This window comes from Physella acuta, unplaced genomic scaffold, assembly GCF_028476545.2.
Source record: "Physella acuta isolate Inbredline_101_S28 unplaced genomic scaffold, ASM2847654v3 ptg000008l, whole genome shotgun sequence".
In the NCBI taxonomy this organism is placed as follows: Eukaryota; Metazoa; Mollusca; class Gastropoda; family Physidae; genus Physella; species Physella acuta.
In genome coordinates, this window is record NW_026731528.1 from 1478994 (window position 1) to 1491460 (window position 12467).

At 34.7% G+C, this 12467-nt stretch overlaps 1 protein-coding gene across 1 annotated transcript; it reads left to right on the forward strand.

Annotated features, from left to right (window-relative positions):
* Positions 1-2481: 2481 nt before the first annotated feature.
* On the forward strand, positions 2482-12459 carry LOC131957972 (putative ATP-dependent RNA helicase DDX5). Its single transcript, XM_059322884.1, has 15 exons — positions 2482-2596; positions 3232-3457; positions 3665-3761; positions 3997-4130; positions 4690-4755; positions 4886-5027; positions 5129-5289; positions 5396-5568; positions 6274-6384; positions 6619-6680; positions 6801-6860; positions 9715-9951; positions 10467-10623; positions 10920-11115; positions 11414-12459. Exons 1-15 carry the CDS (start codon positions 2565-2567, stop codon positions 11654-11656), a joined length of 2097 nt encoding a protein of 698 aa, XP_059178867.1. The 5' UTR covers positions 2482-2564; the 3' UTR covers positions 11657-12459.
* Positions 12460-12467: the final 8 nt, after the last annotated feature.

The window sequence follows — 12467 nt, forward strand, 5'->3', positions numbered from 1 at the left end:
CTTTTTGCTGGATCTGTTCTCCTTACCTTACTTACAAAGTGTTTATGATGACCTAATCGAAATAGTGTCTCCCCAAGCAACTTTTTTAAAGTCTAAAACACAATATTTTAAATAATACAATCGGGCTATATCAGGTCATTTTATTTTTAAGAGTTACCTACCCTTAAAGGTAAATATGCCTGTGTAAGCCGCCTGATCGTGCTTATGTTTACATAGGTGAGGTAAGCCTGTCGCCCCTCCTGGGAAATAGGCAGCTTACTAGAGCAGTGTTTCTTCCAGACTCTTTTCTCCGGGGGGGGGGGGGGGCACTTGATATTTTCGGAGGGGGGGGGGGGCACTGGTAAAAGTATGTTTTCTATATAAATTCCATTTCGTTCGGGGGGGGGGGGGGGAATGGAGATGGTGTTAGGCCAGTTGATGCCTTTGGTGGTGGTTGTTACTTTCCAGCATTCGATGCCATTCAGCAGTACGCTAAGGACATTACTTTTGGAATCTCTGCATTTGGTCTTGAAGGGGATTTTCTTCGATCCCCGTGTTTTGCATGGTTTGCGGATAACAATTTCGGAGGGGGGGGGGCGGACACTGTCAAAAGTATATATTTTCTATATAAATTACCTGGAAGAAACTCTGCCTTCATATATGATTTTGATGGCATTTACGATTTTTTTTCCTTAGCAAAACCATTACACAATAAGGTATTCCAGCGGTAAAGCGGTTGTTTCAAATGTTGTAGTCTAGGCTATCAAAGGCCTTTTAAAAAATCAACGAAAATGCATAGAGGGGCTCTTCCATTCATAGTTTTGCTTAGTATTTGTCGCTAGGTAAATATGTGGTCAATGCATCGTTTGCCTTTCCCAAACCCAGCTTGTTCTTTTTGCATTTATTTCGTCTGCTTCTCTTGAGATTGTCTCGAACAGGAGTCTCCAAACTTTTCAGCCCGAGGGCCGCATTAACTATCGAATATAAGTTCGGGGGCCAGAGTTTCTTCCAGGTATATCATTGGGGATGGGGTGGCATTTTTCCGAAGTCACCTACAACAAAAAAAAATTTCCGTGGACAAAAAGATCTCCGAGGGCCGGATGAGAGGACCTCGCGGGCCGCAGTTTGGAGACCCCTGGTCTTAAATGATTCTGCAAAACATTTTACTGGTGAGTGGTAGGAGTATGAAGCCTCGCCAGATTTCAGTTTTTTTCCTTCCCTTTTCTTTTGTAGTTTGACTAATATACCAGTTTTCCATTCATGGGTTTTTTTTTCCTATCGTTCAAATTGTTCTTACAAATTTAACTCCATAAGGGGTCGCTCCCCCCACCCCCAACGAAATGGAATTTATATAAAAAACTTATAGTTTTACCAGCAGTGTTTCTTCCAGACTTTTTTTCTCCGGGGGGGGGGGGGGGGGCACTTGATATTTTCGGGGAAGGGGGGGGGGCGGTCAACATTTTTCGGGGGGGGGGGGCACTAGTAAAAGTGTATGTTTACTATATAAAATCCATCTTGTTCGGGGGGGGGGGGGCGGTAGACTTTCTTTCTATACGAAGTATAGTGAAAGTCTTGTAATCGTGCAAAAAAAATCGTGATTTTTGCAAATCTCGACGTTTTAGGGCTCCCTGAGTCGGAAAAACATAGTTTTGCAATCTTGTCCGTATGTCATTGTGTGTATGTGTCTGTGTGTAAACACGATAACTTGAGTACCGTTATAGCTAGGTTGATGAAATTTCAAATATAAGTATTAAGTATTATATCAAAATCGTAGATCCGTATCAACTTTTGAGCGATTTCCAACCGGAAATGGAACTTTTTCTACTTTGAACTTTTCAAAAGCCTATAACTTGAGTACTATTTCAGATAGATAAATAAAATTTCACATGTAAGTTAAAGATCTAATTCTCTGCCTTCTTTCAAATTTTGAGTAATTTCCGTTGACGGAAGTAGTAATTTTCACTATTTCCGATTTCTAAAAAAAAAACGCATCTGAATTTATAAAGTACTAATAATATTCCGCACTATTATGCACATTTTATTAGGCGTTCACTTGGTGTGCAATTCTTTTTTCTACGAGATTTCCTTCTATTTTAAAAAGTTTAAGTATTTAAAATGGATTAAAAATCATGTCTATATTCCGAGTTGCCATCCCCTACTGTTTCATATAGATCTAAGAATATTCGAGACAGTTTATGGGAGATCCCTCCCGTTTTTGTTTTGTTTCGGCACACTGGGCGGTTATATCCAAAAATAGCTTCCTCCAAGATTATTTTAATGCCAGTTTGTCATTTGTATTCAAAATATATTACGATCATATTTCTCTTCTAGTTATGTATAATATTATCGAAATATTTAAACAATATTAACATTAATTTATAAAAAAAATTATTTGAACAAAATTTTGATATCTCAAACGAGTGTTTATTAAAATCTTTGTTTAGTAATATGAATTAATATGTTTGGCTATAATGTAAAAAGTAAATTTTGGTCATCCTATTAGTCCTATTAGTACTTGACAACACACAGGACCATCAAGAAATAAATTACAACTTGCAAAAATTCATCACTAATTCCACGACACAATGTCTTTCAGGGACAGAGACCGAAACAGGGGGTATGCAAATGATGGGCTTATTACTAGCCTATTATTATACTAAATATAACTAACTAAGATTCTTGACTAGGCATAAATAAATAATTATTTAAGGACTCAACGGTCTTCTTGCCCCTAACTCCTAGCCCTGCCCTGCCCTAGCTAGAGCCTCTAGATCTAGCTCTAGACTAGACTATACTAGACTATACTACTTAACTATACTTAATATACTATAGAGATCTAGATTTAGATACTAGACCTAGATTCTAAATGGCCTAGTCTAGAAATATATTTTTGAGGCTTAGGCCCAAAAATTTTTTGTCTCTGTTTTTTTTTTATTCATACCATTAGGCAGGCCTACTAGATCTAGATCTAATAATTTTTTAATTTATTAGGCCTAACTAAGTATTTAGTAAGATCAACCAAAGTCAACAAACTCTGTTTAAATTGAGTTTGAAAGTAGATCTAGATCTAGACTCTAGGTCTAAAAATTTAGAAATCTAAAATCTAAATGCAGCTGCTGAAACTATAATTAAGAATGCTAATCTACTATCTATATCTAGATCTACTACTAACTAATCTACTAGTAGGCCTAATCTATACAACTAGATCTAGAGTTAGATTATTTTAGTTAAAATAGTTACATTGCTTTGTAGGTTTGGGAGTAAATCTGATGGAGGTTCCAGAGGACATTATGATAGAGGAGGAGGCAGATTTGGAGGTTTTGATCGGGGAGGTTTTGATCGTGGAGGTGGCAGGTCCTCATTAAAAGGAAGTCAACCTGGACAAAATCTGAGGAGGCCAAAATGGGATTTGAGCAAGCTACAAAAGTTTGAAAAAAACTTTTATAAAGAGCACATAAATGTTGCTCACAGAACACAGGTAAAAGCCTAGATATTAAAATAATATTGGTTACAGAGGCTTAATGTTTCTGATTGATTTTTATGTAGTTAAGAGCACCATGCAATTAAACCCCTCTCTTTAATACATTTTGCACTGCAGTTTTTCACGTTTGCTGTTTTATGGACAGTTCATTGTATTTGAAACTTTGCATTAATATAGTTTTAAATCACCTTTTACAAATGGCAGAGTGAAATACAACAGTTTTATGAAGCAAATCAAATCACTGTAAATGGGAAGAACATACCTAAACCAATATTTACATTTGAAGAAGGACTTTTTCCAGGTGAGTTTTAGCTATTCTGCTTGATATTGTACACTATATGTAAAATAAAAGAATTAGAATCCACAAAAGCAAACTTATAAATATTTAAACAGACAAAAAAATGTCCATTACTGTAAGACTATAATTTAACATGCTTGATTATTTTCTAAATTGTTAACTGGAAGTTTGTTAGGCCTATATATTTTCATTTTGATTTTCTGAGACTATCAAGAAATTCTCATTGTTTCAATTTCAGATTATGTCATGAATCAAATAAAGAAAAACTGTTGGCAGGCCCCCACATCAATCCAATCTCAAGGCTGGCCTATAGCTCTCTCTGGTCTAAACATGGTTGGAATAGCACAGACAGGCTCTGGGAAAACATTAGCTGTAAGACATTCACAACTTTTGAGTTCCGTAAATTTATGTGAAATCCCTTACACTGCACCATAAGAATAGAAGTGTAAGCATCACAATTATAATTCAGTTGGCGCCTTTCAGTTATTAAATAAAAGAAAATTCAATAAGCAATAATAAGCAATGTGTAAATCAGTATCTTAGATGCTCATCACAAGGTACTTTTATGCAAGATCTGTAAAAGTGGTGATAAATAACTTGTAATTAAGGTCCATATTTTGAACTGTACATGCAACTGATTTAAGTAATAATGTTTGTGAAATATATACTGTGTTTGATTACAGCTGGGGAAACTAGTAATAAAAATATTGTATTTTGCTTGAACTGACAAAAATACCTTGTTATAACGTAATAGTCTAATAAAATGGCCTAATGATAATCTTAATATTTACCTTGTGCAGATCAACGTCAATTTCAATGTAAAACTATTCAACTAAGTCAAATTTGTTTTTGACATTATTCCCTACCCTGTATTCCAGTTTTATGTTTAAATAACTTAAAAATGTAATAACATGTGTCACACATATTTCAGTTCATCCTCCCAGCTATTGTCCATATTAACAACCAACCTCTTTTGGAGAGAGGTGATGGACCTATTGTAAGTGAAGTATTTTATTTTTTCATATTCTAGCAACTTATCTGTTTTCTTGCACTTGTTTCCATCCAGCTGATGAGTAGGTTATCTCAAATTGAAAATGTGGTTTTGACCAGTTGTTTGTGTTTTCCAGTGTTTAGTACTGGTCCCAACACGAGAGCTGGCCCAGCAAGTTCAGCAAGTGGCCCAGGAATTTGGCCATGCCTCACAGATCAGAAATGCTTGTGTTTATGGTGGTGCCCCTAAGAGGCCGCAGATACAGGATTTAGAAGATGGTAGCAGTTTTTTTTCTTTTTATATAAACTTATTATAACAAGAAAATTATAGCTAAAAATTTTTTTTAAATTAATGAAACGACATAAACTTTGTCAACAAGGAGCTGAGATCTGCATTGCTACACCAGGCCGCCTAATAGATTTGCTAGAATCAAACAAAACCAATTTAAGAAGAACAACTTATTTGGTGTTAGACGAAGCTGACCGCATGTTGGACATGGGATTTGAACCGCAAATCAGAAAAATTATTGAACAAGTTCGAGTAAGTTATTGAAAAGATTTATTTTTGTCATTCAAATTTTTTCTCAAGAATTTAAAAAATGTTGCCCAATTACATAATTCTCTAAAATGTTGTCTTGCTTTTTTAGCCTGACAGACAGACTTTGATGTGGAGTGCTACCTGGCCGAAGGAAGTACGAAGGCTGGCAGAGGATTTTCTCCAAGACTATGTGCAAGTTAACATAGGAGCTCTGCAGTTGACAGCTAATCATAATATCCTGCAAATTATTGATGTGTGCATGGAGTTTGAGAAGGAAGACAAGTTAGAATATTTTATTACTTGTAATTATTGAAAAACAATGAAGTCTGAAAAGCACCTTTTGCTAAGGTCACCAGACATAGGAGATTAAGAATATGCTCTTTTTCTTACCTTAGTTCATACTCAACTCTTTTACTGATGATTCACGGTTTAATGACATAATTAATTGTACATTTTATAGGTGGTATGTTTTATAGCAATGTTAAGAAAAAAGGAAGAAATGATGTGAAACCAAAAGTTTCATCTACTATTATTATTATTATTTGGGGGGGGGGGGGGGAGGAGGAGGAGGAAGAACTTTATGATTTATCATTTTAGGAGTTCTTGCTTTATGCAGTGTCATGTGACTGTTAATGTTTCTAGCACTTATGTTAGGAATAACATTCAAATGTCACTCTAACCACCTTTATTCATAAAACCTCAAACAGTTAATAAATAAGCTGACCCATTGGGGATTGTTATTGTTTATCATAATACACCAGACCAGGCTGGTAGTTTGGTAGTTCAAATAAGCTGTTTCTCTTGAGTGCATTTAGAATTAAACAATACTGACATGGAAGTGTTTAAAAAAGAATATAAGTGCACAATGCCACTGTTTTGATAAAATAAACCAATTTACCATTCAGTGCCTAATTATGAGTGTAGCGTTCTTTAGGACAATGGTCCACTGTAGGTAATGAACTCAATAAAAATAATTCAATGTTGCAGACTTGTCAAATTGTTAACAGAGATCATGCAAGAAAAAGAAAATAAAACTCTGATTTTTGTTGAAACTAAACGTAAAGCTGATGATATATCTAGACGCATGAAGCGAGATGGGTAAGTTTTCATTATTGTGTTATTACCTGCTATATGTTAATCTTTAACAATTCATTCCTAGTTTATTGACCAGTGTTATAAGCTAATTCCATTCCACTTAGTTTATAACATAATTTTTAGTCAATTTTTGAAAGATTGTTGGTTTGATTTGACTTGATAAAAGTACAAGTAACACAATTATTTTTCAAATGTTGAATTAGGTGGTGTAGTGAAAATATTGAATTTCTTTTTCAGGTGGCCTGTGATTTGTATTCATGGAGACAAATCTCAAGACGAGAGAGACTGGGCACTGAATGGTATTTCATTTTCTTACCCTCAGTGGTTTTGTCTCGAATGTTTACAGACTTATCCTTAAATGCATTCTAAAACTGTTTTTTTAATGTCTTAAATCTGAATTTAGCTTGTTCTGTTTTTAGAGTTTAGAAGCGGCAAAACACCAATATTACTGGCAACAGATGTTGCTTCCCGTGGCTTGGGTAAGTTGTTTGTGATTGTTCTTGCATTTTTTTTTGACATGCTGTTCACTTCAAATGTTAAAATTACATTGTGTATTGTTAAGATTACAGTTATTTCATTCAAACTTGTTATGGATATCATTGATGTTGAAACCTAAAAATGTAGCTGGCCAATATTTGTTTAGTCGTGGAATTTGAAACAAATTCTGTTCAAAATGTTTTGGGTGGTACACTGAAACTAAAATGTTTTATGAATAGTTTCTTTACTCATTTTCTTTAACTTGAACCCATTAATGCAAAGGATGAAATGAGGTATAATCACTCGCAACCAGTATCTACAGAGTAACAAGCTCTCTATACATTGTGATAACATGTTTCCTTAAATATCTGACCTACATCAAAAATAATACTTAGCAATAGTATTTAGCAGCATGTATGTGTGGGGAAGGGTGTTGCATTTGAAGTAACGTAACTCTCAGCGTTAATGGATTGTAGAGCTATAATCATCTTATTAGTATCCGAGTCCAATAATTTGAAACATTTTGTTTATTTATTGATTTATAGTTTTGTTAAATAATTTAAACTAATGCTTTAAATATACTTTTTGTTTCAGGTGAATTATGATTCTAATTTTTCAGGATCTTCTTGTATTTCTTAGACCATAGATTATTTTATCCATGATAAAAAGGCACCTGAAACTGCTGTTTGAATGTTACTAGGTTGAAAGCATAATTTGAAACCTTTTTTAATCTTTGACATTTTAAGCACCTCATGATTATCACCACACTTAATAATGGGCATTTTTAAAAAAAAAATTATTTTGGCTTTGTTTATGAAAGTGAATGACATCTGATAAAAATATTTAAAAAAACGTTTAAGGGGGGTTTAATTGTGGGGGTTTTTGGGTAGAGAAAATAAGTAGTGTTCAGTTGAGACCTGTCTGTCATTGATCATACCTTCAGTAAAGTAACGTGAGACACATTAACTTACCCTCACAAAGGTTGACAAGAATTGTAATTGTGGTGCTTATTATGTTAAAGTTAATTAGGGAGGTCATAGGTCTGCTGAATATTTTAAATGGGTTCATTTATTTTGGTACTTTTCCCATACCAGCCCATTGAAACATTGATTTATACAGACTGTGTTGCAGGTAGAAAATGATCCTGTTGAGAAAAATATCACAGACTCACTTTTAATGTAAAAAAGAATCTATTTATTATTTTGATAATAACTTGAATAATAGTAATTCTAATTATATCTTCAAATCAAGTACTTTATTACAAAATGTTTCTCACAGCTGTATAAGAAAAATACTATCAGATCAGATTTACTCTGGATGATTTTGTTTACCTGGGATACCAATAGAACATGTATAAATGTGTTCCACAACTGGTCTTTAGAAAAGTACCTTAAAACTATTGTCCCTCTTGTGTTAAATTATGATTAGAGTATAAAAAAAGTCAATTAATTGGTGTAGTGTGTATTTTGACAGGGTGCCTCGCCTGGAAGTCTGATCATGACTGGAGAACCGTGCAGCGAGAAGCTAGTTTAGCCTTACATGGAATCCAGTGGCAAGGTGGATTCCCTACGAGTCTGCCAGTCGCTGGATGCCTAACACAAAGACTGGCACTGTTTTAAAGGACGTGTTTTGCCAGTCTACCCCCACACTATGGCTAACCTTTAACCACTCTAGTCTCACCATCTTCTATGGGACATTAGTTATCATGAGTGGGTATAATTTCCCATGTTTTGGTTGTGAGGCTGACATCAATTATCCTACTATAATGGAACAAGTCTGTTCTGAAGGCAATAGCAGGGACTGCCTTTCAAGATACTTTACCATCAATCATTTGTCTTTGTGTAAGTTATATACAATGGTGCATTTTGAAATATCTGTTTATAGGTGTGTATTTTTCATCCTTGAGGTAAACATACTGTCATTGGTTTTATTTGTATGTTCCAAATGTTACTTCATTGTTTGTCTAAAATCTGTGCCACAAGCAAACCTCATTACCACTAAAAAGATACTCAGCCTCCCAACCTCCCCACTTGTGTTTAAAGATCCCTAGTATCAGCCATATCTTCCCCACCCTTTATTTTTCGCTGAACGCGGCTGAAGTCATGTCATCAGACACAAGGTGTTTTGAGGCTTAAATTTGGGAACCTGCCAGCACATTTTAGGACTCACTTTCTACATCATTCTACATAGGCAAGCTGTCAATTCACTTTGCATTCAATCTGCTCATAAACTCCACTGAAATAGTTAGCTTCCTTACCCTATTTTTAATGAGAGCAAAAGTGACACTAGGCAGATTGCTAGCTTAATGTAAAGTAGTTCAGATGTGTATGGTTGTGTTCCCTGTATAGATTTAAGTGTTGCATAGTTTTAAAAACTGTCATTGAGTGGCTAGTCTTATACTGGAACTTGAAGGTAAGTTCTTATCCTGATCATTCAAGGTAAGTCCTTGTGGTAATCATTAAGGACAGTTTTTAGGCATTGATGATTATTGTTTTGGGTTGTGAATTCAGTGCTAAATAATACACTTTTCATTGTGGTTTACTGACAAAAATTAAAAAAATAAGTCTTAGAAGTGTCATTGTTTGATGGGTGATTTTTAAGTTTTGTAAGGTTTAATTTTTACTTGACAAAACATACTACATTAAAAAATGCAGTCAAAATGGTGAGCCATCAATGTCTAAAACATATGAAAAAAGTTTAAATTTTACATGGGCTATACATTTTGAAAAAACAGCAAGTTTGGTGCTTTTGGTTTAAATGATTAAACAATGCTTGAAATGAAAAAAAAAACTTTGCTAGCTAAAAACAAACAATCTAAAATAATTAAGTTTTTGAAAGTTGCTGTATTGGTTACAGATGTGGAAGACATCAAATTTGTCATCAACTTTGACTACCCTAATTGTTCAGAAGACTATGTTCACCGTATAGGGCGTACGGCCCGTTCCACCAACACGGGTACTGCGTACACCTTGTTTACACCTTCTAATATCAAGCAGGCTCCTGACCTGATCTCAGTGCTGCGTGAGGCCAAACAAGTCGTCAGCCCCAAACTCTTAGACCTGGCGGACTCTTCCAGAAATTTCCAGGGCAGAAGTAAGTTGTTGAGTCAATTTTGATTTGGAATTATTTTAATTCAGTTGTTCGTTTTACACAGAAATGCCTATCATCCCAGCAGCTTTTATTTATACAGCAAAGAAGGAACACAGCTGTATTCATAAATTAAAAATGAAATAAAATTATTTAAATATTTATTTCAAGTTAGCAAAGTAGCATCCACATTTATGTTCCCCTCTTTTGCTTCAAATTTTTCTTTGTATGACTAAATGCTGTGTAGGTATGTCTGGTTTTATAATGTTTGACTACATGAAAGAAATTAATATGCCAACCCTCCCTATAGATTTGAATAACTTCAAGTTACAAATCAGTGAAATGTTTGCAATACCCAACCCTCCCCTAGGATTAGAAATCTCCCTTATTTGATTACAGAAAAATTAGAAGCCAGTGAAATTAATAATTTCTGTCTTAAAGGAATTTTAATAAAATGCATTTTATGTGCAGTAGCTAAACCAACCTTCATAGATAAGATAAAAACAAAGTGTTTTCTCCAGGTCGTAGTCGCTGGGCTTCGAAAGAAAGAGGTGGAAGAGAAGACAGAAGCACAACATCTCTGCGAGACAGAGACGCCAGTGGACGAGGTGGTGGCAGAGGCGCTAGTAGTACTGGATACACTAGTAGTACTGGATATAGACTAGGAGGAGGAGAAAGGTTTCGTGATATGTTACTTTTACATTAATTCTTCAAAATTAAAGATTGTTCAAAATAAAAATGAAGATATTTTCTTTAGCTGTAGGAACCAAAGAGTTTGGTGGGTCTTACATTTAGGTGTTATAAAAAAGTTTCTGCTAATTAAACCTAAGTTTTAATAAATAGTCATGATCAGTTGTATTGTTCAAACAATGAGTAAAGTTTGTGTTTTATCTTAACATGACATACTTTGTAATTGTAGTTGATGTTATTTTAATGATATACTGTTCACTTGGTGACATTCTGTGTGATTGTAGTTCACGCGGAGGCCACTCAAGTAATATGAGACCAGCGGACAGGGACCAGTTTGGGAGAGATAAGCCTAACACATACACACAGCAGAACCAACCAAAGCCTGCGGGATTCAACCCAGGAGTTGCCAAACCCAGCCTGTTTAACACACCAGCCCAAAGACCCCCTGGTGTCAGTAGTTCCTACACTCAGGGATACCAGGTAGGGCAGCTGTCATTTTAACTGATCAAATCACAGGCAAGGTGTGGACGAGCCTTTGTTTAAAACACCAGTTGTTTACATTTTAACTAACCTTAACCAACTCATCATTGTTGCATGGCAACTACTCATCGCTGTTTCATTTGAAGTAAATTGGCAGCACATAACCATCATCACGCAATATGTTTACATTGAGTTTTCTATTAATATAATGCAATGTTTTGGTACTCTTAAAAGGCTAACATTTGCTTAAATTAGCACTTATGTTGGTGACAAAGCCTGATGTTTGTATATTTATCAGGCACCCAAACCTCTGTTGGGGGGAGGCAGCAACAACTTCCAGAGTTCAGCCATGACCAGGAACAACTTCCAGTCCCCCCAGGGTGGCTACAACCCACAGGACACCAGCATGCCCAACTACAGCAACCAGAACATGTACACCCAGCAAGCCCCACCCCAGCAACAGTGGAGTCAAACCTTCAGACCACCCCTGCCAGTGAACGCACCTCCACCACCCCCACCTCCACAGAATTCTGGCTATTGATTGAAATAACTTTTATATACATTTACAATTGCATGATAATATATGTAAATAAAATTGATATGCTAATCATTTTTTGTTGACCAAAACCAATACTTGATTCCTGACCAATAATTTGTGGGATTAAGAATGTGATGAAAGTATTTCACAGGAATACGTTTTAAAAAAAAATCTTAATTGATTAACTAAAAATAATTAGTAGTTAAAAATATTAACATTTTAATTAATATTCATTGACTTTAAATTAATTATTTCTGATATATATATATATATTTATCATTTACCTTGTGTATGTTGGCAAATTGATATATACATGTTGCTAAATAACCACTAGATGTCCCCATATTTTTATTTCCATTATTACATACATTGACTCATATTCATTACTATTGCAATTGAAATAAAAGTAGCAGGCGGCTATGATAAAACGTTTGGTGCCGGATTTCTCATACCAATATGTTCATATTAACCATGCAAAATAGTTTATTACATCTTACTGACTTAATGCATGGTGTTTTAATTCAATGAGGCAACTAAAATGTTCATATTCTCTTTATTTTATGAACCTATTGTATATGAACATAAGCTGTTAATTAATGTATGTAGTAGTAACCATGTCTTGTAGTCTGATGTTGATAAATGTTCACATTTCAATTGGATTTGAATCATTTGCGAGTGATGTTTTATTTTAATATGACTTATACATTCTTCAGAACACATTTTAAATTGAAATTAATTAATAAACTTCAACTTTTAATATTTTAAATTTTATTTATGAAACGCATGATTAATGAGATGCGAATAAATGGAAAAA